Source organism: Hakea prostrata, chromosome 5 (genome assembly GCF_041222555.1).
Source record: "Hakea prostrata isolate BN-2017 chromosome 5, UWA_Hpros_2, whole genome shotgun sequence".
Taxonomy (NCBI): Eukaryota; Viridiplantae; Streptophyta; class Magnoliopsida; order Proteales; family Proteaceae; genus Hakea; species Hakea prostrata.
In genome coordinates, this window is record NC_142604.1 from 5,343,808 (window position 1) to 5,370,077 (window position 26,270).

The 26,270-nt window shown below is 36.4% G+C and overlaps 3 protein-coding genes across 4 annotated transcripts; 2 read left to right on the forward strand and 1 right to left on the reverse strand.

Annotated features, from left to right (window-relative positions):
- The first annotated feature begins 3,065 nt into the window (after positions 1-3,065).
- Positions 3,066-10,082, forward strand: LOC149014610 (uncharacterized). Its single transcript, XM_089156219.1, has 12 exons — positions 3,066-3,150; positions 3,266-3,535; positions 3,724-3,804; positions 6,024-6,119; positions 6,327-6,410; positions 6,498-6,567; positions 6,781-6,863; positions 7,631-7,710; positions 8,739-8,837; positions 8,942-9,050; positions 9,405-9,494; positions 9,611-10,082. Exons 2-12 carry the CDS (start codon positions 3,320-3,322, stop codon positions 9,647-9,649), a joined length of 1,047 nt encoding a protein of 348 aa, XP_089012345.1. The 5' UTR covers positions 3,066-3,150; positions 3,266-3,319; the 3' UTR covers positions 9,650-10,082.
- A 1,832-nt stretch (positions 10,083-11,914) lies between these two features.
- LOC149014611 (putative B3 domain-containing protein REM15) lies at positions 11,915-16,953 on the forward strand. Its single transcript, XM_089154575.1, has 6 exons — positions 11,915-12,198; positions 14,169-14,484; positions 14,600-14,742; positions 14,816-15,027; positions 15,782-16,292; positions 16,393-16,953. The coding sequence occupies exons 1-6, from the start codon at positions 12,121-12,123 to the stop codon at positions 16,636-16,638; spliced, it is 1,506 nt and encodes a 501-aa protein (XP_089010701.1). The 5' UTR covers positions 11,915-12,120; the 3' UTR covers positions 16,639-16,953.
- Positions 16,954-17,024: 71 nt separating this feature from the next.
- On the reverse strand, positions 17,025-25,178 carry LOC149014612 (adenine phosphoribosyltransferase 1-like). Of its 2 annotated transcripts, none has more exons than XM_089154576.1 (7): positions 24,780-25,178; positions 24,536-24,613; positions 24,194-24,304; positions 23,344-23,436; positions 19,660-19,809; positions 18,617-18,675; positions 17,025-17,778 (listed from the first exon to the last, which is right to left on the reverse strand). In XM_089154576.1, the coding sequence occupies exons 1-7, from the start codon at positions 25,027-25,029 to the stop codon at positions 17,725-17,727; spliced, it is 795 nt and encodes a 264-aa protein (XP_089010702.1). In that variant the 5' UTR covers positions 25,030-25,178; the 3' UTR covers positions 17,025-17,724. The 2 variants fall into 2 exon arrangements, with proteins under 2 accessions (XP_089010702.1, XP_089010703.1); XM_089154577.1 differs by having other exon boundaries at positions 24,536-24,632; positions 24,780-24,870.
- Between the last annotated feature and the right edge of the window lie 1,092 nt (positions 25,179-26,270).

Below are 26,270 nucleotides of genomic sequence, written 5' to 3' on the forward strand. Positions count from 1 at the left end.
CTAAAAAAGATTTTGGGCCAAGGTAAAATGTTTAAGCGGTTAAGATTCTGGGCCAAAGGTACTATGCATTAAGGTCCAACTTTGCATCTCTGGTAAACCTCATACAAAAAAAAAAAAAAAAATTTTGGTTTACATCTCTTACCAAATAAAATTTTGGCTTGCATCTAGCTTTTTAGGGTTGAAGTCATGTGTATATATATATTTTTTATATAGTTGCTTTAATTTTACCTATATTTTGTCAAAAAAAAAATCATTATCAATAATTAACCATTTTTTCAAATATATGTGGGTCCCACATAATATATGTGGAAAAACGTTAGTGCTTCTTCAACCGGAAGGTTATCTGGCTTTCATTTTTCAGCCCCCCCCAATATTCCATCCTAAGTCCGCCCCTGCTTACATGTTTATTTTTTCCACTCAGCCTTTAGAAACAAACAGCTCCTATTTAAGTGATTATGCAAGCAAGTTAAACTTTTCTGGAAATACAATACCCTTGAACAAAAAGCTCTATGCGGCCTATGCCCAGGACCATAAACAAAAACCAACAATTAGTCCATCACATGTGAACAAGCTGAAGAATGAGAAAATCAGCCCAAGCCAATTATCAATAGAATTGGACTTGAAACCTTACACTAGCCTATCTCAACTTGAGTCCAGGTGGGATTTCAGTACCAGAATTACCATGGCCTATCATCAACCAAAAAGTTTTATTAAGTACACGCATTTCCATGAAATCCCAAAGTGTGGGTTATTTGGTTTTCATTCCGGGTGAAAAAGTTGGTAGACAAGTTTTGTGTGTTTGCTGATGTGGCATTTTAACTTTTCCACCCCATTCGTTTTCAAAACCCCACTAAATAAGTAGAATTTCATGAAAAAATGTGAAAAATAACAAAAGTGTGATCCACATTTGAAACTTTTTTACAAAATTCTTTCATTTCATTTATTGTTCCCTCACTCTATTACATATGAATCACATATGTTTATTTTTCTCACTCCACCTTTGCAAACAAATTAGGCCTATTCAAGTGATTATGCAAGCAAGTTAAACTTTTATGAAATGACAACAATACCCTTGAACGAAAAGCCTCTACACTTGACTTGTCTTCATCTTCATCTTCTTTCACCGTATATAACCACTTCTCTTCATCTATTCTTGCACGTTTATGATTTCTATTCTTACACAATTTTTTTTTTCTTTTACTATCTTCTTCCCTTAAAATTTTGGACAATTTTAGAAATGGATAAATAAAAACATATTAATATTGACGGTGTTAATGATAAAGGGATTTGACTGATAAATTAGATAACTTAAGGGGTAACTTTGTTGGGGTAATTGTATTACAAATTCTTCAAACATACAAAGATGAAATCGCAATACTGAGGGATGAAGTAACGTCTTTAGCAAATTCTGAAGAGCTTGAGTAACTTGATGAGGGGTGGGACTTGAAAATTTCTCCATCAAATTTGTTAGGGGCGGAGAAAGACTAACAAATAATGGGGGAGTCACATGAAGTTGTTGGCCCCTCCGGGAAGAATCAATTCTCCACAATGGAGAATCAAGTTTGTCCAATATTTGGTTCATAATCCAATCAATCAAGGGTTGTAATGGTTTAGTTTTTATTTCGGGAAATTACATAACTAGCTACTTTTAAGATTCCTTTACAAAAGTAACCACTTAATATTTCATTTACCCGCCAAACAACATTAAATAAAAGAAATGCAAAAACTAATTTGAAACAATTGAGTTAGATTTTTACAAAAAATTAACAAAAATAATGAGTTTTTTTTTTTAACCATCAATCTTAATTAGGTATTTATCACAACAAAAAAAGATGACCACATCTAATAGGTATTACTCAGGTAGTTTTAACTTGGTATGAACAGGCTCAACATTTAATTATTTCACTTAAGTGAAAGAATTATCTACATACTTCTTTGAATGATTGAGATTGAACTTTGACACATCGGATAGCAGAAGCAGTAGGAGCAACTAGAATGCAACATTCTAGCAAAATCCTTAATCCTAGCATAAATCCAATGGTTGTAGGGTAATGCTTTCAACACACTTATTCAACGCCATTGGCCCATTTAACATAAATAGCCAAAATCTTATATGGAAATATAATCTAAAAAATGTGTGTTGGTTCAACAAAAGTGTGATGAATTGGTAGTTTGGCGCACATTTTGTCTATACACAAGAAGCTACAAATTGAAGCTTATTGAGCTCATAAGCACTTTTCATAAAAAAAGGTGGGGCATAGTTGTTGGAATGACACTAGTGGAGGTCAAATTTGTCAATTCACATCATTGACCTTCAAAAGCCCCAAAAGGCCAAAATAACTCTTCTATTCACTATCACTCAAAACCTCTGTTGATACTCACTCCAACAACTCACATGAAACACTCGATTTTCTCTCAATCTCGCTTGAAAGGGTTTGGAATCTCCCTGCATCTCTTGCTCAACGCTCTCTCCAGTCTCTTTGCATAGTTTGTTTTTTTATTATTTTGGAAGCTGAGGTTCATCCGGGCTAACTTGGGCGCACCTTGATTATATCCTCAAGGGACAAACGATGTCTGCAAGGGTTGAACCCACGACCTCTCCATTGTTGCTAGTTTCACCTTCAAATTTAGCCATGGTTGTTGAGGTTTTATGTTTGGGTTAAACCAGGGATCAAATGCCTGATGTAATTCTTTTAAAAAAAAAAAACAAAAGTGTTCATTTTAACCAAATGATACAAGATTTTATACCAATTTTGGCACATAAACGTCTCCCTTCTGTGCTAATTAGCCCAAATGGGCATAGAAGCATAAAAGGCTAACTTTTTGATAATTGGCACAATATCGTTACCAATTAACCCTCCAATAACCCAAGGGGTGGTATTAGAATTAGGGAGAAACTCAAGGGGTGGGATTGACAATTTCCCTACAAAAGAGAAATTCATACTTACATCCCTGGGTCAAGATTAATTTCAGTTCCGCCCTTATGTTTTGGAATATTCACATTACACCCTGCTGTGTGAAAACTTTGATGATAACCCTTCCAGGTAAATATTTTCCTCCCGAACCCTTCTATCTTTCGGCACTAGGCTTGCGCTTGGCACTTGGGCTTACTGCACTGAACAATTTTAGGGTTCACTGTGTTTCCGTGAGGTAAAACAACATTTTTATTATGGATCACTTTTGGGGATGGATTGAATTTACAAGCAATTCTTCTCTCTGGCTCTTTCTCATGTCTTGTGTTCCTATGTGAACAATCTAAATGCAGGTTTGCCTTCTTGTCTATCAAACTCTAGTTGGAGAGTTATAGGTATTGAGAAGAATGGGTGGAAAGAGAAAGAAGAGCGAAGAAGAAGCTTTACCGGAGGAAGAACAACAGCAGCCGACAAAGAGACAGATACTTCCATCATCGATAAAGAACAAAGAGAAGAGGTCTGCCATTCACGCTAAGCTTAAACGCGAGAAGAAGCTTGAGAAGCGTAAGAAGACTAAAGCTCGTGATGCTGCAGAGAAGAGAGCTCTTGAGCTTGGAGAAGAGGTTGGTAGTCATTACGAGTTCCCAGCTTTTATCTGCTGTTAATAATAATTCAGTGGATGGACTGACTAAGACCTAAACACCGGTTTTGTTTAATTTATGCTTAGGTTTAATAGAGTTTTGGATTTTGAATTGGTTTGCTTCATCAACACTTTCTAATTCTTTTTCTCCCTTCGTAAACTCTTCTGCAGCCTCCACTGAGGAAGATCCCTCGTACAATTGAGAACACAAGGGAAGTTGATGAGACAGTCTGTAAGCCTGATGACGAAGAGGTTTACCTTTGTTTCCTGAATATATATTTATAGATTTTTTTTTCTTTTCTTTTTGACAAGTTTGCCGTACATTTATATTTTAATTTGGAATTTGGAAATTGTCCGTGACAAATACGGAGGAATAACCAGATTCAATTTGTATATCACTCGAACTAGTTGAAATGGATCACATGTGCCTATTATTATGATGGTTGTTCATGCATTACTGGTGTGCAACGGTGCCCATATTGGTAGAAGGTTATGAATCTTTTTGAGGAAATTAATATTGATGAAGAAAAGGAGGATGGAGTGATTACTAATATTATAGTGTAGTTGATAGAGCTGCTATGACTAAACTATAGAATATGATTCAGGAAGGTGTGCAATTGGTTGGCGTTATCTTTCATAATTCCAAACTTGAGCCACTGAAAATCTAAACTGTCATTTTAACACTATGAGTAGTTAACAACCCATATAATTGTTTTTAATGAAAATTCAAGCATTTGTTAAACTAATAGCTGTGAAGGAGAAAATATGTTTCGCGAAGAGAAGTTCAATGTGCTTTTAGAAGTTGGAACACACGGATCAATGTGCTTTTAGCAGTTGGAACACACGGATCAATGTGCTTTTAGCAGTTGGGAAGTACAAGGATCATGTTTAGAATTATTAAGTGGTGTAGCACCAACTACTTGGTTTTCTCATTATCTCCCTTGGAGTTTCTTTGGATCATTAAAATTGTACTTGTCTTATTCTTATGTTTACCAAGAATAGAAATAATGAATTTTTTTTCCTGTTTACTATATTAACTATTATATATTAATAGTACTTCTGAGTAGTTGTTTTTGTACACAATTTTTTTGTTCTGAGCCTTACTTGTGTGGATTTGGTTAATTTTATTTATTTATTTTAATAATTTTTCTAGTGCTTTTAGGGTAACCTGTGGAAGTCTGATGGATGCAGAATTTGATTCCCCGGAATAATTTAAATAAAATTATCACATTATGGAAGAAAAGCCTAGCAATCACATTTATGGTTTCAATGCAATAAAGTTGCATGTTCTAAGCATAGCTGCCAGTGCGATATGCTTTTTAAGGTGTTCAAGTCCTTAACTGCTTAAGCAGGGTCTAAGCAATATCATGTTCCAGTGTTTTTCTCAGCCTTTTTAAATGAAAACAGGTTCCATAAATGGCACCAATCATAGAAAAAAAATTTATTTGCATAAAAATAAAAAATAAAACTAGCAAAGATGCCCTTCTAGTTATAGATTTTGATTTTATGATTAAATCAGCTGAGAAAAACTGTGTAATTATCCTGTATTTTAGTCTGCTTAGTCTGAGGACTTTTTAGGGTGAAAAATTGACATTTCACATGAAATTCATGAAACAAACCAACAGTAATGAACTCGACCGTATATTGGTCTTTGTTGGACGAAGACATTTCTGGGTTGTTATGCTTCATGTTTGTGGATTTCAGTCAAACAATTGAAATAAAATGAAGTCTACAACTTAGATGTCGTCAGGGTTTTGATCATTGCTTACTCTCAACTCAAATCATTATTAACTAGACAATTTGAATAAAGACCAGATCATTTTTTATGGGAAATTTTAATCCTTGAATTAAGGCCTATATTAAAGTGACAAAACAAGACTTAAAAGAATTTATCTAAGAAAGCAAGACTTGAAAGTCTGTTTTTGCCTGTTTAAAACAAACAAGGACAAGGCAAATAAGATTGATAAAGTTGACACTCTAAAAGTAAACCAAAACAATGTGAATATTTATCAGATTTAATTTTGATCTGGAACTAGAAAAACTGATGCCCTAATAGTAAAATACATTTCATACCAAAAAAGGAAAAATGAAAAAGATATGGCTTTTAGCCCAGGCTTTCCAATTACTTGATACTGTGTGGAAATGTGGATCCCATGACCTGGAGAAATTTTCGCATGAATCAGGTAAGAAAAAATCAGCTCCGCTTTTTCTGTGTTTGTCTTGCATGGTGTGTGTAATATTCTGCTTGTGCATTACCCTAGGTGTAAGGTTGTAAACTCTATATCTTGTTATCTAATGTATCCCCTGTTCATTACCATTTCTTGTTGTATAAGAGTTAGTGCTTGATCTGTCCTCTTTCACAGGCACACACATTCATACACTTTCATGCTGTCTTTTTCAAGCATAAAAAAATTGTAGAAGTTGGTTATACATATATTCATGCTTTCATTAACTGTGTTTCAAATGAACAGCTTTTTGCAGCAAATGATAATGATGAGTTTAGCGCAATTCTTAAACGGGAACGTACTCCAAAGATATTAATCACCACTTGTCGTTTCAATTCTACTGTATGTCCTTGATCCTCTCTTTTTTTTTTTGGGTGGGGGTGGGGGTGGGTGGCCTTTATAAGAAGTTTGCACACGATGCTTATGTATTACTACTTTGTTAGGTTTCTGCAATGTTAACATAACTGCTTTTGTTTATGTTGTCTTTTTTCCTGAGTGCTTTTTTATTTGGTAATGCTGTCATTGACTATGTATATTGTTTCATTGCAGAGAGGACCTGCATTCATCTCAGAATTACTATCAGTTATCCCGAATGCACATTATTATAAAAGAGGAACCTATGAGTTGAAAAAGGTCCTCTCTTATTTGATCATATTTGTCGCACTGGGGCTTACCTTTATTCCATTATCTGAAAGAGATGAAGTTTTCCTTTTGTTGTAGATTGTTGAATATGCAAACAAGGAAGACTTCACTTCTTTGATAGTTGTACATACTAATCGTAGGGAGCCAGGTAAATACTATTCTGCTTTCAAGTGATTCTTCATTGTAATCTACATGATGTTTTGGCTGCTATATGTTACTATAGAGATCCATTTTGATTCTGTTGGTTTATATCATGTAATAGTAAACTTTCTGATAGTTGGTTATGCTTTAAACATTTTCCTGTATTGATTTTGTGCTCAGTTTAGGCTTCACCTATTTCTTTTGTGGGTTTGTTCCATAGATGCTCTTTTGATCACTGGCTTGCCTGATGGACCAACTGCACATTTTAAGCTCTCCAAACTAGTTTTACGGAAGGACATTAAGGTATGTAAACATCTGTCTTGTCATGTTTTCCCCCTCTCTTATCAACCAAGCTACAAGATGTACAAGATGTTTCACCTTCAGTGCTTTGTATGTTTGATTTTTCTGTTGAGCATTCACAGTACAGTGAACATGGGGATTGGCAAAGAAGAAAACGCAATATGATGTAGAAATAAAGGATTTGTATAGGGGAAAAGGGGGCTTTTTTTGGAGCAAGTATAAAGTAGGCACATATCTTTTTACCCTGGTACTAAGAAAGACTGTTTTGATACTTGTTATATATTGTAGAAAGTAGGTTTTAATGCAATTATGAAGACTAGGCCGTATCTTGTCATCTGACACCAAGAAAGTTTTGATACCTACCGGATTACACTGTAATGGCATCAGAGGGTTTTTTTTATAAATTGTATCACCTGAAAAGGGGTCTTAATTTAGGCAAGTGATTGCTGCCTGGTTGTGTGGCCTCTGCACCAGCATGAGGGCTGATGACAGTGCACACAAGGACATCAACATGGCCGGGTTTTTTTCATTCACAGGTGGGAGTAAATTCACATACTTATTTGTCTGGGTGCAGCCACAGAACCAGGCAGCATTCCTTTTTCCTTTTAATTATTCATGAGAAAGAGTTAGCAATTTTGTTTGGTTAACTAGATCACAGGGAGCAGTTTTATTAGGTGAATAATGTTGTGGGATTATGGTTACTGAAAATTTGAAAGAATTGGACATTGCCCTCTTCATTTACAAATATATTTCCTTGACATATCCTGCAGCACCATGGAAATCCAACAGGGCATAAGCCTGAGCTTGTGTTGACAAACTTCACAACACGTTTGGGTCATCACATTGGGAGGTGAGTATCTTATTTCTTCGATGTGTGATTGCCTCAGATATACTGATACTATTCTGCCCTTCTCTCTCTCTCTCTCTTCCAGGAAGGGAGTGTTTATAATGGAATCTCTTCCTCTGTTGAATTTGTTTTTTTTTATTCTCTGTTGTTGAATTAAAAATATATGGTACTTTTTTTACTGGAAATAATACTGTTGTTGGTTAGTTAGGTTGATGTTATTGTTGTTGTAATAATATTTTGACGATTCATCTCCTGAAACTCAGAGCAATTCTTGCAGTTTTAAAAGCAGTAAAAACCTTGTTAAGTCGGTGTTCCCATGGTTCTGAACTTTATGGATGTTCTCCCTATCAATGGAGGATCAGTGGTTCCCAATGAAATCTGTGATCCCTGTTCTGGTGTTTTTGTTTGGATCTGCTGGATCTTTTGTCCCGGAGAACAATGGGGGCTTTGTTAAGACAAAGGTTAATCTGTTTTACACAGATTGGGTGTACATAGATTTCTCTCAACTCCAGAGTTAGATTAGATTGATGACCACATCTGGTAATTTGAAGATGCAATGAAAAGAAAAAGTTGTATGTAGATTCAGATTAACATTTGAAGCTTATGCCAAAAATTTTAGCGCAAGTTCATTATCAATTGGCTGTTGTCAGCATTTTGAATTGATTCTGTTCTATATAAGCCTAAGTTACTTGATTCCAAACTGGGGCAGTTCTAACTTCTAATCAGACGTTGAATGTTCTTCTTTCGTTGGGCCTTAGTGAGTGCTAGTTGATCAAATGGGCCAGACGACAAATTTCACATTGATTTTATATCTTTTATGGCCAACCAAACAGTTAAACAAAATTAATTTCACTTTGCAACCAAATGACTTACAAGGGGAAAAATTCCCCATCATTACATATGTAACCAAACGGAGTCTCAAGGACACCTGTTAAAAAAGATATCCCTTTCTATGGTTGTCCATGCAGTCCTTTGAATATGGTGTGCCTAATATTTTTTTTTTCTTTGTTGGATGTATCTTACAAACTCAGGTTAATACAATCCCTTTTTCCTCAAGATCCAAATTTCCGTGGGAGGCGAGTTGTGACCTTTCACAATCAACGTGACTTCATTTTCTTCCGGCACCACAGGTTTGTATGTGTATAATTTATGGACTTCTGCTGGATGTTTTATTCAAGGGTTTTGGTATTATATTAGCTACTGCATAATAAGATATTTATTTGGTATGCATTAGGTACATTTTTGACTCTAAGGAAAGCAAGCAAAGTGATTTGAAAGGTAAAAAAAAGGAGGGTGACAACGATGACAAAATCTCTCAGCAAAGCGTGGTTGCACGCCTTCAGGTTTCACACTGTCCTGTATTTATTTAAGTTCGCTGATTTTTTGGCGTTTTAGTTACAAGAGAAGTTATGGGGAGAGAAATGCACGTCTTAATCCTCATATCTTGTATGACTTCAGATGGATCTGACAGGAGAACAAGCATATGTTTGCCTGACAGCAGTTAGTTGAGATTAGGCTAGGTTTTGGGTTTTAGTTACAGTTTTGGTATCCGTGGATATCAGATATTTCTGTGTCAAGTCAAGTGATGGGAAATGGCACAAAACTTGCTTCAGTCCTTCTTTAAGCCTTTTCAATGTAATAGAATGTGTGCCTGGAATAACTCCTAATGACCGAAAATTTTCTCTTAAAACTCACAGGAATGTGGTCCGCGTTTCACATTGAAGTTGATAAGTCTGCAGCACGGAACATTTGATACCAAAAATGGGGAATATGTATGGGTTCACAAGGTAATGTACTGTCTCCCTTGTTCAAATTTATGGGGGTGTATGGTAGTTTCTTCTTGTTGTACAGGAATCTTTCTACCAATTGTTGTTTTTCACCCTTTTTCTTCTGTATATTTCAGCCGGAGATGGATACTAGCCGCAGGAGGTTTTTCTTATGATTTTGTTTGGGCATGCTCTTTCAAGTTCATTCATTGGGAAGCATGTCTTATAGAGAGATTTGGTTTCTTCTCTGGACCAGAACTGATGAGTGATGTCCAATGTATCCTCTTTTCACCAAACTGGCGTAGATTGTATTATCTCAGAATGTAGCGATTCCAAACCAAATGAGGTTTTGTTGATTGATTATCTTTTCTGTAATCATTTTTCCTTAAAGAAAGGAAAAATAAAATCTATAGTTCCAGTCTTGAAACATATCCTTCTTGCCCAAGATGCCATTAGGAGACAGACATTTCTCAAGATTTGGAGAGACATTAATGCAAACTCCCCTAAAAGCAGCTCTATTTTTGAGTGACCTGTGTGGGACTGGGGAATGTACCATGAGGTAAAAACCAAAGAGAATTCACGACATTCCAACAGTGACTTGATCACTGATCAGTGCATTTAGCTCTCTTCCCCTGGCAGTGATATGCAGATTATCGTTGAACATCTGTACCGGGACTACCAGCGACCGGAAAAATTGTCACTGATCATCGACTGTAAGAAAGCAGCATCCCTTTGACAGGATCTTCTAATTGGGATGGAAGTATGTATTCTCTTTATACCTTTCCACCAGACAATAGGTTGGTCTTATGGGTCTCATTTCTTATTCATTTCACCAGTTCCTTGTCAGAATGTTCTCCCAAACGCTTTTGAAACAGACAATAGAAGTGGATTCAAGTGGGACCCACTGAAATCTCTACCTTTATTTTAAAAAAAAAAAAAAAAAAATTCATAGATAAGTCCTACAAATCATCTCACTTTACACTTAATCAACCGAAAAATCAGGTGAATTCACGAATAAAATTTATTAAGAGGGGTGGACCTACAGTGGTACCTGGTGGCCCTCTTCACCTTTATTTTAAAAAAAAAAAAATTCATAGATAAGCCCCACGAATCTGGATCATCTCACTTCACACTTATCAGCCACCAAATCCGGTGGACTCACAAATAAATATTTTAAGAGGGGTGGACTTACAGTGGTACCATGTGGCCCGCCTTATATTTATGGTCGTGACGTTTCCAGGGAGCACTTACTGTCAGGTTCACTGATTCAGACTCAAGCCTCCCCCTTATTGTAGTGGGGAAGTGGGGAAGTGTCAGGAGAACACTATATTTTCTTTTGATGGGAAGTGATCCAAACTTCACTTTAAAGTTTATCCCATTCCTATTTTATGATAGAGAAGTGTGAGGAAAGCATAGACTTATACCCTCATGGGTAAAAAACTGGCCTTACTAAAACCTGTTTTCTCGCACCCAAAAAGATCAATCCGAAAGTGTTGAAGATGCAATAGCCTGCAAGATGATGAAAAATAGGTACATAGGATTCTAAAAATTGTTGATGCTAGACGAGTTGGATCATATTGTGTGGGATCTACAATTGTAGATACTACTTTATTTTATGTTATACATGGGCCCCACACAATATGTGTGACAAAAAAGCACCGCTGGGAAGGTGATCCCCATTCTTGCTTGACATACGTCCATTGCGGCAAAATATAAGTAGAGGAAATATAACAACATAAAGAAAATATCTAATGTCAAAAGTGGATTTTTTTTTTGGGGGGGGGGGGGAGAGTGTGGATCATCTCCCCGACAGGTGTGCTCCCCCGTTGGCCTTAGAACCACAAATTATTTGGGGACCATAAGCAAAAAATAATAAAATATTAAAAAAATAAATCCCATCATTCTAATTCTGTGGCCCACTTGTAATTCGTGGTCAACAGCCATTAGTGTAGACAATCCGGATGCAGGGGGTGGGAGGGTGGGGTAATGAGTTGTTAAAAGTGGTTGGAGGAGCAGGCGTGGGTTCTCTAGCTAGTATTGTGATTTTCTTTTGACGCTATTTTAGTAGGAAACTAAGATTAGACAGGAACGTCCATAACCTGAGAAGACCAATTATTGAAATAAATTAGTCACAATGTGGGACCCTGATGTTAGACTCATAAGTGATGGATCAATATTCAGTCCATTTCTAACTGGAAATTGACCATCCATTTACCCTTGTAGATGTGTGACATGTGTCTTTATATCACATCAAAAAATTGAGGTCCTTCTACAAGTTACGTCATTTTTTTTAATAAAATTCAATCACAACTTTTTGATGTGACAAAAAAGAAAATTACCAAAATCTACCACATTAAAAATTAATTACATAAAGAGGGATGATTTAAAATTTTCCGAGGGTAACCGCCCCTGTTTTGGTAGGAAACTGTCCAAACCGTAAGAGAGATTAGGGATTTCTCGGGAGAAACAAAAACTTCTTCAAATCTTTTTCTCTTTCAGGGAGGAAGAAAAACGTGGGTTGTCCATTTTCTCAACGTGTGACCTCCAAGTTTCGGTCTCCCGCTCGAATCTGCAGGCTCACAAGGCTCGGAACACAGAATCACAGAACAGACCTCTTGGAGAGGAAGGAAGCCAAGAGAATCAGAGAATGGTGATCGAGGATCGCCGGCAAAGTAAGAAACCACACTTCTTCAAGCCCTTCCTACCTGACTCATATGAACAGCTCGTAAGTCTCTCTTCTCTTTCTTGCCCTCTCTCTCTCTCTCTAGATAGGTCTTGTTTATCGATTTCGAGGTTGACTACGAGAGCAGTAATGTTTCATTGATTGAACAGTAAACTAGAAACGAGGTTTTCTTGTTGGGGGCTTATTCTATCGCTACCAGATTGATATTGAACGATATGTGTATCGGATTCTGTTTCATAACAAAGATAAGATGATCTGTATTCGAGGTTTTAGGACTTCAAAAACGCTCTGGATGTCTAATTGGGAGAGAAAGATCACACATAAATAGATTTGATGAATAACATATAAAACGTCATAGTTCGAAGATCAAGATTTGATTTAACGCCTTTTAATTTCTTCCTGAATCCCTATAGATCCTTACACCATATAATATTGGAATTTTTTTCTTGTTTTCAGTAGAATATAATATTGTAAACTTTGACAGTTTATTAATGGGTTCTGTTTTATGTGGGATTAGATTCTACAACGTGTGCCACATGGATGGTAGCGACAAAATGAACTCATATTCCCTTGAAAGAGAGCAATTTCTCAAGAGAGACCTGGGTTTTATCAAATCTAATTTTAGTTTTGGATGTTCTTAATTAAGTCATTTCTTTTCCTGACCTTGATTCACGGTTTAAGATTCCTGTTCTTGATTTAATTCCATCTTAATTGTCTTGGGTTGAAATAGCTCTATCCCTAATTGGTCTTGTCCTGTCAATCACCGGTCTTGGCCATCACCTTGCTTAGCAAATATAATATGACAAGGATGTTAGGTAAATTGAAAATAAGATACCCAATCAAATAAGGAAACTTTCTTAAAATCTTGATTATTATTAAAGTTTTAAAATAAAAGTAAGGAAAAAAAACATAAACTTTCAAGCTATTTATTTTTTTATTTTTAATTTTATATGATAATATTTGAAGACAACTTAAAAACTCTAACATGTTAAATCTAGAATATTTGATATAAAATACCACAAACAAAAAAAACAAAATGATTCCCAACGTGTGATTGCAATCCATATCTTAGGCTCGACAAACCAACCTAAAAAAAAAGACAAAACATATGCAAGAAGAAAAGGTGGAACGAAAAAATAAAAGGAAAAAAGTTGGGCAAGATAAAAATTATTAAAAAGAAGAACAAGGGAAAGAAGGAAAGAGTGTTAAAAGAAGTATGCTATTTTCCCATCTTACTAAGAACGACCACAGAAGTAAGAAACAACCAGGCAAAGATGGATTTGGAGGTTTTTCATTATTTTAAATAAATAACAGGTGTGAAACAATAAATAGAATTTGCAATGTATTGTCCAAAAGAGCCTTAGTCGAGGTCGTGGGTTCGATCCTTACGGACTACATATGTAATATCTCCACCCCTATATATAAATGCGTCCGTCCCCAAAAAAAAAAAATGTCTCCATTAACTTTGATATCAATAATATCTCAAAATGCATAAAAGTTCCTTAGGTGAACTAACTAAAGATAAAATGCTAAAGTATGAAACTATTCAAATCCATATAGTTCCCTTGTCCTCAAAGCAATAAAACAATTTACAAATCCGTATTATTGCCTTAACCACAAAAATCAGCACTAAAATTAGCACAAAAAAATAAGGGACTAGTCAAATTGGGTCAGGCAGGACAAGCATTAATCTTAGGTTCACTTCTGGACCTCATTTAGGGTCAATATATTTTGGCTCTGATTCACCTTTCAGGATCAAAATCTTGAGTCTAGGCTCTATTTGCAGCGCCATCAAGACCCTAATGATGATCATTTTTTACAGGTACAAGGATAGTGCACATTATATGCCTAAGTAATGTTTTCTTTCTCTATATATATAAGCAATAATAGCTTTGGAAAATAAGAACTACTCGTCATTCTTAAATTTAAATTTGCCTTTTATCAGTGGAAAAGAAAATAAGATTTTGATAAAATAAAATCATGATACTATTAACATGCATTTTCCTCTCTAGAAAATTCCTACAGCGTTTCTGAAGCATCTAGCTCGGGAGAATTGCCAAGATGGAGAAGAGATCATACTGAAGAACCCTCGCTGCAAAGGGAAATCATGGTCAGTGAAGCTAGAGGGGTTCTGTTTCAAGGAGGGTTGGACTGATTTTGCAAGAGACCATGGACTATGTCTCGGAGAATTTGTGGTGTTTAGACACGAAGGTGGCTTAGTTTTCAATGTTATGATATTTGACCATTCTACATGTGAGAAGAAAAACTACCCAGCTATTCATATTAATATTGAAGATGACACCATATTTAAGAAGGAAATCATAGCAGGTAATCTTGTTTCTTAAATCGTCCTTGAAGACCGAAGACCATCTATTTTGTTTCTTGATCACTTATTACTTAAACAATTAAATTGTTTTTGGCTTAATGTGTTCTGTATATGCAGTGGATGCTGTTCCTCTAAGTGGCAGAGTCATATGCCGTTCCATGAGTCGTGCTAATCAAAGAAAGGTAGCCATAAATAGTTCCAGCAGACAAGCTTCTTTTGAGGATTCAGGAAAGCAATTTAAAGTCACCAGGCCTCACAGGGTAAGCCGCCTTCATACCCTCTCTCTCAATCTCTCTCTTCTAGAATACTGAAATAAGGGATTTTGTGTTGCAGAGGAACCCCTCCATTCCTAGATGCTTTTTGAGATTTAATGATATAACCAAAAAAATATTGAAAGTGATCATCAAAGATCAAAAGGGAAGGTCCTGGCCTGTGAACTTAAGTTGCAGGCAGAGACTAGGAAATGGATGGTGCGAGTTCGTGGCTGCGAATTGCTTGAAGGAAGAAGACACTTGTGTTTTCAAGCTAAGTCAATACGTGAAGAGGTTAGCATTAAAATCCTTTCATCTCAGTTTCGTTTTCATCCTTTTTTTTTTAAGTGCTGGGTTTTTACGGTTGAAAGTTTTCAAAACCCCCCCCATGCCACATTCACTAAGTCCGGATCACCTCGCTTGAAGAGGAGCATAATGTGCTTCCAGACGGATTTTGACCACATGAACAAAGGTGAGGCACACTAGATAAACATTAAAAAATAATGAAAATGGTTTACTCAGTGGGCCCCACCAGTCTTTGTGGTCAAAACCAGTCAAGGCAGCACATTTGTGCTGTCCGTCAGGAGAGGTGATCTAGACTTTCTTTTTCCTACATCTTTAATCTCTTCCTTTCGGAACTCCATATCACATTGTCCTCATTTTATTTGGTAAATTGCAACTTAAAAAATTAAAATAGGACTCCACATTTATGATATTGAAGTTTATGATTAAAAGAAGAGGATTTTACCAACGGGGTTGGTCCAAGTGGTAAGCAATTTGGTCCGCTTAAGCAAGGTTCCGGTATCGAAATCTTGTGGATGCAAAAAATTCCCGCTGGGAGACTCACCCACCACAGCCAGGTTTGCGACCCGGGTTGAACACCGGATTAGTCAGGGCAAAGCCTTGGAAACCGGGCTGGCAAACCAAAAAAAAAAAAAAGGATTTTAAAGGATATTTGCATAGTTTCCCAATCATATATCCTTTCTGCAATTCCGTACACTTATTAATTTCCATTGCTGATATGACATTCTCTTTCAATGGCTTGCAGCAGTAAAAGAGGCGCAATTGTGCTTGATTTTACTGTTCCCAGATCCAAGAATAGAGGGGTTCTTGTGAGAGAGGATGACAAGGTTGATCTCACTAATTCAACATTTAAGAAGAATCTCAGATCCAACAACAGAGGGGTTATTGTGAAAATGGATCACAAGGTTGATCTCACTAATTCAACATTCGAGAGGAATCTCAGATCCAACAATAGAGGGGTTCTTGTCATAGAGGATCACAAGGTTGATCTCGCTAATTCAACATTTAAGAAGAATCTCAGATCCAACAATAGAGGGGTTCTTGTGAAAGAGGATGACAAGGTTGATATCAGATCCAACGACAGAGGGGTTCTTGTGAAGAAGGATCACAAGGTTGATCTCGTTAATTCAACATTTAAGAAGAATCTCAGATCCAACACTAGAGGGGTTCTTGTGAAAGAGGATCACAAGTTTGATCTCACTAATTCAACATTTAAGAAGAATCTCAGTAAATTCAACTTGAGAAACCACTGTTTGGTGAGTGCTTCAATCCTCTTACTACAATGCTTGGAATATTTGAGTAACACATGGGCTTATCCTTTACTGTATTATTTATCATTTTGTTTCACTTTGCCAGTATGTACCCCAGAGTTTTTCAAGATTGAATGGTCTTGTGCGGAAAAAATGCCAGACAACTCTGACAGATGGACAGGGAAGATCATGGAGAATGGAACTGAGACATAGGAAGAGCGATGGCCAAGTCTATATTTTAAGTGATTGGGCGCAGATCTCTGCTTCAAATGGCTTGAAGGTAGGTGATACCTGCACTTTTGGCATCACTCACAAAAGAAAGCAGAAGATCATGAAGTTCTCCTTACTTTGAATCAGACCCGTGAACATGAAAAGACTATCCAATCTCATTGAACCCTAAAAAAGGGTTCACAAATTCTTACCTACTAATGTAAAATGAAGTAACAATTGGATTGAACTTGATTTCTTCATTAAAAGGTGAGTGCAAAATGAGTTTGTTATGCTTTAACAGGAATCAGTCTCTGCAACCAAGGCTCCAATGAATATCTCCTGAAAGCTATATTAACACAGTAAATCTAATTTTTTTCTCTCAAATATGAACTCCTAGGGGTAGACTCAGCTGGAATATCAACAAGTCAAAAAGAACCCCTGGCTGGAATATCAACAAGTCAAAAAGCAAGAAGTCAAGAGTTTGAACTCCCTTGGTGCTAGGGTCTCTCCCCTAATATTCAATCTCTCCCATGATGATTAGTTGAGGTGTGTGTAAACTGGCTCAAATACCTTAGTTACCAAAAAATGAATAAACATTTCTGATCTGAGTTTGTTATCACCAGGTCTTGGAATTGGATCTTCCCTTCCTTTCATGATGATGGCTATCAAAACAGAACATATTTTCTGATTGCCTCTTGAATCTTGAAAAGTCTGTGATGGATAAGTGGCCGTGAAAGAAAACCCCAAAATGATCCTGATAGAGAAGCTCACGCAAATCAAACCACTCAAAGTTTCCTAACACAGGTGAAACAGGGGCCGAAAATATCCCATTCTTCATCAATTCACAACCAAAATAAAACTTTTACTTATGGGATGATCAGTTTTCAAAAAAATGATCATGCAAAGTCCTTTAGATACAACAGTGTCCAAAAAACCAAAATGCTTATGGAGAATCCAAATATGGTGTGATGCAAGGGATCAAATTTTATTTCAGTTCATGCTTAAAGAGGCCAACAAGGTAGTTATTTTAAGCAGCTCTTAACCAACAATATCTACAGATACAGCCGGATTTTCTGCAGATAAACTCATTTTACGACTAGGCATTGAATATCAATCATCTGTTTTCAAATTCAAACCAAGCATCATCAAGCTTCTTTTCTCAAGTTCTCCTCAACTTAAAAGGAAGCACTGACCGTGATCAACATCCAAGGCCAACAACAATTTCGCATTAAACTGCATTTATAAGGACAAATAATGGTTTGTCTCGTAGTCGATCCCGTCCCTGCAATGAACAGAGTGAAAATCAGCTGGAGGCCCAAAAACAGCAACAAAATGTTCTCGGAAGGTTACTTGAACATGGTGAGAGGCAAGATTGAACAGTCTTAAAAAAAGGTACAAGAACTACCACATTTTTGGCCCCCCAAAAAAAAAGAAAAAGAAAATAGAGAACTACCACATTAAATGCTAGTTCAATGTAGAATTTCAATCGAGTATGCTAATTACTAAATGAAATGGAAGTTTGGAAATGTTGAAACCTGCTCTAGAATGCAACGAGTGGCATGCTCACCTTGGAGTCATAACAACTATGGTGGTCCCTCATCCTCTGAATGTCAGCTTTACCTCATTATATGTCTACTTTTTTGGGTGCTCAAGTATGGTACAAACCACACACACACACAGGACAATCTGACAGCCAAGATGTCAAGATTTCTGTTCTTCTTTCTCATTGTTTTAATATCAAAAGTAATATTTACCACTAGCGAATTTGATTTTTTCCTATCAAGTAAAATGAATTTGATGCTACCGTGTTCATGAGAGCTTCAACAACCAAAAAACTCAGAAGGGAATATTTTCATCTATGTTTCACATGAAACCACAATGCAAATGGCTACATACTCATAGGAATACTATTCTTAGTGGAAGAACTAGAGTTTTAGAGAGTTGTTTTCTACAATCACTTGGCATTTGAATAGGAAGTTCTATATTAAATTTTTGCCAACAAAGAAATAGTCAAGGTTGTATTCCATCAATTCCAACCAATTAAAACAATGAGATAGTACACCAGGCACAGTGCCAACTAAATTCTACATGTCGAGAAGATGCATTAACAAGAAACATACCTTTAGCTCTGGCAATTCTATGACACAAGCACACTCAACCACCTCCACCCCAACACGTTCTGCAGGAAAATAAGATAAGGAAGCAGGATCCAAAGAAAATGGAAGGAAAACTACTAGGTTGATACCGTAGATAAGAAACAAACCCAATTCCTCCCCCACACCCCACCAAAAAAAAAAAAAAAAACGGAAGCCAGACAGGAAGACTGCTGGTTCACAAGTTATGAGAAAAATAGTGATCCCTCTTCATCCTAGACATAGGAACTTCTGCTAAAATGACAGACCACAGCATGGGAGATCCAAATGGTTACTTATTATATGATCATTAGAATTCTGTGCCATATGCAGTGAAACATTTAAGAATAGTCAGGCCATCGAGTTTGAAGATACATAGCAAGAACAAGCATGCACAAAGAATAATGTATAATGGTTGAAGTACAAGCCCCAAGGCACAAGAAGGAAAGAGGTCAAATTCAATGGTTCGCATTGGTTAGGCCTTCACAGGCTCATGTGAAAATAAGGCCAAAAATGTACAAAAACAAGGAATAACAGGCTCAAACCCGAGATCAAATATGGTGGATCAGAGGATACCAATCTGTTTATATAGGCCAATACGACTGACAATTACCAGGAACTGGACAGAACCAGAGTGGATAGGCATAGCGATGTTTGATCCAACCTGAAATGAGTTTTAAATCCCTGCTAAAAATTCATTTGGTTAGCCTTCAGAGTGGACCTACAAATCTTGCTAAAGTGTGTATTTTGGTTTGATTTTGGAGTAGGTTAGGGTTACAAAAACTTCAAGTTGAAGGGTGGTAATGACACTGCCACTTCTTATTCTCTCATCTAAAATTTGAATGAGTACTGCAATAACAGCTTAAACGATGAAACATATTTTAGTTGAGTGAAAAACAAGAGATACCCCAATACCAGATTTTAATTGAGTCAATAATGATAAATGCCCCTAATACTTCCCTAGAACAGTGCTAGTTTTTCACTATTACTGATAGTTATCCTATTTTAGAAGACAAGCAATAATGAATTACCCAATAGCCTGATTGCTGCACATAGGGTACCCCCAGTTGCAATAAGATCATCAATAACGATGGCACGTTCTCCTGCCTGTACTGCTCCTACATGCATTTCTATTTTGTCTTTTCCATACTCCAAAGAGTACTCTTCAGATATAACCTCCCCTGAATAAAAATAAAATATCATTAATGTTTAACTATAAAATTCATTGCAAAACTCATTTCAATAAAATCACCAGGAGAGAACATGAAGTTGACAAACAAGAATGATTAAACATCAAAGGTCCACTTGACATGACAATTAGTGCCTATGAGTAAAATAAAGCTTAGTGGAAAAAATGAACCCCAGTGGGAAACTGTGCATCTCTCTCTCTCTCTCTCTCTCTCTCTCTCTCTCTCTCTACTAACAATGAAAACAAAATCTCAAATAACCGCCCTTATAAGCTTACAAGGGTGGCCTGTCTAGAGCAACTTTTTCCGTCTTTTATCATGGTAACTGTAAACTTTTACAATGAAACAAAAACAGCCAATATTTTAAAAGTGAAGAATGAAACAATGCTGTCAGGTCAGGATGAGCATGCAACACAAGTACTTATCTCATACACGATCTGAAACATACAAGAAAAAGTAAATAAATCCTCCCAACTTAGTTCAAGCACAAATAAGAATAGTTCCTGCTGTCAAGCTCTGATTTGGATTTAAATCATTATCAGTGTCCCCTTAAAACCTAAATGTTTCTTGGACCTATACTTCACAGTTTTATGGTTGGTTTAGTAAGAAAATTTTTAGGGCAAAAGAAAAACGGTGATACAGTTCAGACTTGTCTCAGAGATAAAGTAAATTCTCAAATGACCATGATGAATATTAAACTGTACAAAATTTAACAAAGGACTGGATATCAGTTACCTATTCCAATTTTTCTAAGGAAGGTTTTTATTTAAATAAGAAGGACATTCAAACATGGTAACATTTTTGTCAGACCAAATCCAGGAGGCAGCCAAAACTTTAGATGTTGAGATTATAAATAAAATTATTTTCCATTAATCTAAATACTATCTACCGATTCATCCAATATATATATATATATATATACCATCTACCCATAAGGGTAGTCAGAGTTAATTAAAGGCTCAAAAACAAAATGAACAATGGGAATTTCATTAGTGCTGACAGTTGACTTGACCCTGGAGTTCAGCCAACAAATTTTCTCTATCTGCAACCAAACTCCACTAGGGATCAGAAGGACAAAAATTTGTTTCTGTTGATATTATTTAAAGTAGCTATATACTGACATGTGATGATCACAAGGGTTTCCCAAAAGGTTTTCTTCTTTTTATTCGCACCAAAGGAACTCATTAAAAAAAAGGGGGAGAAAATATAGGAATAAGGGCCAGTATAAGTATTAATATCTTCATTATAAGTAATACATATTTCAGTTCTTATAAAAAAAAATGAAACAATACATCTCAGTTGATTTCAAAAATACATATCATTCCACAAAGTTGTCAATATTGGTCCAAAAGTGTACTAGAGATTCAGAAACATATGAAGTTAAGCCATAAAATGAGAAGGGAAAAACATGAGAATAAGGGGCAGAATTGAATTTCAAGTTTTCAATATAGTGCTTCATATTGCATTATATTTCAGAATAGCAATATTAGATTGAGCTCCATTCTTATAGAGAGACCTGGTGGTGGGATAGTGAAGTTCAAGCTGCCATTAGGAATAAAAAAGCTAGTTTTAAGATATGGCAAAAAACTAAGGATGTTGAGGATCTTCAAAGGAATAGGTTGGCTAGAAATGAAACTAAAAAAATTGCGTGAAAAGTAAGGGAGAAAAAATATTAAGAGTCATAAAATAAGTTAGGCACAAAGGAAGGGGAAAACTCTATTTATAAGATAACTAAAATAAGGGATAGGAAGAGTAGAGCTTGACCATGTAAATGTATTAAAAGTGGAGATGTTAAAGTACTAGTTTGTCATGAGGACATTAAGAAGAGATGGAAAATCTATTTCTCTAGCCTACTAAATGAAAACACTTCAAGTATTTGTAAGTCGGACAATTACACCATACACCAAGGCACCAATTTTCGAACATATATACGGAGAATTTCAATGTCCAAAGTAAAAGAAGCACTTAAGAGGATAAAACTAAGCAAGACACAAGACCCTAGATGAAATCTCAATAGAAATATGGAAGAGCTTAGGAACCCATAGGCTAACTTTGTTGACTAAGTTATTTAATAAGATTATGATCATAGGGAAATTGCTAGATGAATGGAGAAGAATCATCGTGGTTCCAATTTACAAAAATAAAGGAGATATTCAAAACTGTAATAACTATAGAGGCATTAAATTGATGAGCCATACTATGAAATTATGGGAGAGAGTAATTGAAATCCATTTGAGACAATTAACCTCAATTATAGAGAACCAATTTGGATTTATGTAGGGAAGATCTACGACATAGGCTATTAACCTAATTAGAAGACTTATGGAAAGGTATAGAAAGTGTAAGAAAGACCTTCATATGGTATTCATTGACCTAGAAAAAACTTATGATAGAGTTCCTAGAGCGTTAATTTGACAAATTCTAAAGAAAAGAAATGTTGCAAGTAAATACGTGGACATAGTTAAGGATATTTATAATGGTTCAATGACAAGTGTAAGAACGGCGGGGGGACAAAGTAATGAATTCCCAATTACAGTTGGGCTACATCAAGGATTAATTTTGAGCTCATATCTATTTGCACTTATAATATTTGAATTAACCAAAGACATTCAAGACGAGATTCTTTGGTGTATGCTTTTTGATAATGAGATTGTGTTGATTGATGAGACTCAACTAGAGATTAATATTAAGTTAAAATCATGGAGACCAACTTTGGAATCAAGAGGCTTTAAACTAAGTAGAACGAAAACATAATATCTAATATGCAACTTTAGTCATGATCAGGCAAAACATGAGGTGGTGAAAGTTGACGATATGGAGATTCTTCAAAGTGATTGTTTTAAGTATATTGGTTCAATCATAAATAAAAGAAGGGATATAGAGGATGATGTTTTCCAAAGAATCAAAAGAGGGTGGATGAAGTGGAGAGGTGCATTCGGGGTCTTGTGTGATTAACGTATTCCATTAAAGCTTAAAGGAAAATTTTATAAGACTGTCGTTCAACCAACTATGATGTACGGTGTAGAGTTTGTTAGGCTGTAAAAAGAATCATGTAAATAAATTCATTGTAGCAAAAAACTAGGAAGGATAAGATAAGAAATTATCATAATTAGAGTTGGTTTGAGAGTTGCTCTTATAAGTGATAAGCTATGAGAAAGTCGTTTAAGGTGACACAACCACTTTCAACGGAGGCCTATAAATGCCTATGTATGGAGAAGTGATATAATCCAAATTAAAGGAACTAGGAGAGCTAAGGGGCAGACCTAAGATAACCTTAAGAGAAGTGGTGAGAAAGGATATGCATTGTTTAGGCCTTGTAACTATCATGGCCTCAAACAGAATTGATTGAAGGGCAAGAATCCATGTAGCCGACCCCATTTAGTTGGGAAAAGACTTATTGTAGTTGTAGCAATATTAGACTGATCATGTTAGTTGATTAAACATGCATTCATATATTTCCATAATGGCCCAGTGTGCATCAAAACATAGAAAATTAAGGTGAAAAGAGAAACAGATGCAGCAATATACCAGGCAATTTTTTGGGTTTTCTCATGGGGACGAATTTTGCTCCAATAGCCAGCGCAATAGGAGGCCCAAATATAAAACCCCGCGCTTCAACTCCTGTAATGGGTCATCAATGTCAAAACAGGATTCTAAATATATAAAAAAAAAAAAAAGTTCAGCCATGGGCAGAATCAGAACAAAATGAACAGCTGCATTGTCAAAAAGACCGAATAACTAGCCACTAAAACTTGGCATAGAGAAAGACCAGCTTAGCTTGTATTTGCAACCTGGGGGTTGGTTTCCAAGGCTGCAGAGTGTGTGTCTAGGTATTTTGCCCCCTTCCAGCACAAAGCAATGCTGGTCGCCACTGCACCCACACCCACCCCCACCCACAACCCCCTACACCCTCCCCAACTCAGGGCCGTCCTCTTAGGCACCCATGTAGTGGCTATAGGCCCTTGTTGAGAAGAACCAAAAGCATAAAAGATAAGAATCCTTAATATGAATAGCAACCAACCATGTCAGCTATGAAATATCGAAATTGATTTCCACAAGATCTGAAGAAAAGATGAGATTCAAGGTTTAGGGACTCACTCGTGAGCTCGTCAATCGATCACTTAGGAGACTGGGTAGTATCAGTTGGCCGCAAAAGAGTTTTTTCTACCCCAGAGTTAACATTATATGCCTTTGAAAAGAAAAAAAGGTTTCGTTCTAAGTTCTAACTTGTAAGACATTGGAAAATTGCACAATCCGGACCGCCAATTGACTGCAGAAGGGTTGGGACTAGGGAAAGCCGATGAATTTTATAGGGGTCACATTCATTGGAGTAGGCAGCAGAGCAACAGAAATATTCCAACGTAGTTAAAGTTAAAACCTGCAACAACGGAAATGCCCTTGTTTGTGTACCTCTCCACGAACAAATCAATAGTATCCTTGAATGCCTTTGGATCAAGAAGCAGAGTCGTTATATCCTGAAATATGATGCCTGAAGAAAAGAAAAAACCATATTAAGAGTTTATCAAATCAAGAGTAGCATAAAGATTTGGAATTTGGAACCAGGAGCATGGCATGAGCCGTCAAAAGACTCCATCAAATCAACAAACAGGCATTTTCAAACCATATGAATTACCGTTTGAAAACTGAATTCAGATTTGGAGCCAAGAGTGATTAAGTGACCTGGATCAATAGCATTTCAAATGCAGTGAGCAGTAATTACCAGGTTTAGGGAAGTCCGGAATGATCCGAATTGCAGAAACAATTCTTTCAAGCCGTCGATCTTTGCCATCCTCAGAAGCTAAAACAATAGAATCGATCTCCAGAAAGAGAGGGACGGAAAACAATAAGCAACGCAAGTAATCCAATAAACAAAAAAGAAATTGCAACTACGGGGTGAAGAGGGAGAGAGAGAGAGAGAGAGAGTAAATGAGAAACAAGTATATGGGATTCCAATCAAGACTCACATCCATCTTTCAGATTCTCTTCACTGAACCTTTTGGGTACATGATCGAATGAACTCAGAGAGGAAATCGTAAACCTCCGAACAACATTTCGCCTCGAATTTGGGAAAGCAAGACAAGGAGCTGAGATAAGCTTAGAGTCAGAAAGGAACAAGCTTCGGGCGAAACCAATTCCAGAACCCGAACGATGATCGTCTATTGTGGATGATACGGAGACTGGAACTGCAACTGAAGAGACTGGAGACATCGCCATGGTTTTTCCCGTAATCTCAATGAAGTGTGATTTGACGACCTGCGAGTGATTCCTTTCTTGAAAAGAAATTTTCCATTACGTTCCACTGTCGATTTTTTCCCCGTGAAGTCTGAACAGCGTTGCAAGTGTTACCCAAGAGGAGAAAGAAAAGTGTCGCAAGAAGCAAGCCAATACTTTATTCCTAAATTCCTTGCGTTAATCCACACAGCAACTGCAGCTAATGGTCGATCTCAGCCGTCCAGTTTCAAAAAATGTATTTTTACACTTTTGAGAAATGACCGTCGATCTCGACAAAACTCACATTTTAAAAATGGACGATCGATCTCTACCGTTTCAAGCACAGTGCAGTGCATTAATTGCATAGCGCTGAAGTCGAACTCATTCTTGACTTAATGTCCAAGGAGGTCATGTGTTAAGACCTCTGTCGCTTCACATATTTTCGTAGTGAACCTTCAGACCTTAGTTATGATGAAGAAGTTATGGATTGAAGGCAATTTTATTTGAGTTGCATTTTGTTTTCCTACTTAAAATAGTGGAGATTTGCTGATACGGTAAATAAAATTTTATTACAATTGGTAATCATCATGGAAACATGACTGCAAAAAATGCTTAATTCCGAATTGAAATAGAGAAATTATGGGTCCCCTAAATTTGAAAAGCATTTCAGTCTATTTGAGTTATTATTCGATTTCCTTCACTAAATGGTGGAATTTTGCTAGTATGACAACATTTATTGATTATGACACCCAATTCACACTTTTTCTTAAGCCTACCACTTCTCCTTGAATTTAGATCATCTCTCCGTCGAGGGAGCTCCCCGATGGCTTCCTGACCACAAAAACCAGTGGGTCCACGGGTGGGAAAAAAATTTTATTTTCCAAAAAGTATTTTTCACTGTCGGTCCCACTGATCTTTGTGGTCAGGAAGCGTCGAGAAGCACAAAGTGCTCTCCGTCGGGGTCGCTGATCCAGACTCCCTTTTCCTTTCACAATCTTTTCTCTGAAGATTAGTCACGATGCACTTAAGCTACTCTCCAACATCTCATATTATAAAGAACCTGAAAGAAGAACCTGCCTTTCCTAGCATTGTAATCATGCCTAACACGTTAATCATATCTTTTTTTTTTAAGCTTAATTTTCGACTTTGTAAATGCACACATGCTTTTCCTTGAGTTTTGGATCATATGCTGAGAGCGAGTTTTCAAAATGAATTCCAGAATTGAAATCTTATAGAAAATAAAA

Coding starts and splice junctions, on each gene's coding strand:
- LOC149014610 (XM_089156219.1), top strand. CDS start 3,320: ATGGGTGGAAAGAGAAAGAAGAGCGAAGAAGAAGCTTTACCGGAGGAA. Junction 3,536..3,723: donor CTCTTGAGCTTGGAGAAGAG/GTTGGTAGTCAT, acceptor ACTCTTCTGCAG/CCTCCACTGAGGAAGATCCC. Junction 6,864..7,630: donor TTTTACGGAAGGACATTAAG/GTATGTAAACAT, acceptor CATATCCTGCAG/CACCATGGAAATCCAACAGG.
- LOC149014611 (XM_089154575.1), top strand. CDS start 12,121: ATGGTGATCGAGGATCGCCGGCAAAGTAAGAAACCACACTTCTTCAAG. Junction 14,743..14,815: donor AAGTCACCAGGCCTCACAGG/GTAAGCCGCCTT, acceptor TTTGTGTTGCAG/AGGAACCCCTCCATTCCTAG. Junction 16,293..16,392: donor ACTTGAGAAACCACTGTTTG/GTGAGTGCTTCA, acceptor TCACTTTGCCAG/TATGTACCCCAGAGTTTTTC.
- LOC149014612 (XM_089154576.1), bottom strand. CDS start 25,029: ATGGCGATGTCTCCAGTCTCTTCAGTTGCAGTTCCAGTCTCCGTATCA. Junction 23,437..24,193: donor GGGCATTTCCGTTGTTGCAG/GTTTTAACTTTA, acceptor GACCCATTACAG/GAGTTGAAGCGCGGGGTTTT. Junction 17,779..18,616: donor TAGAATTGCCAGAGCTAAAG/GTATGTTTCTTG, acceptor TGTTCATTGCAG/GGACGGGATCGACTACGAGA.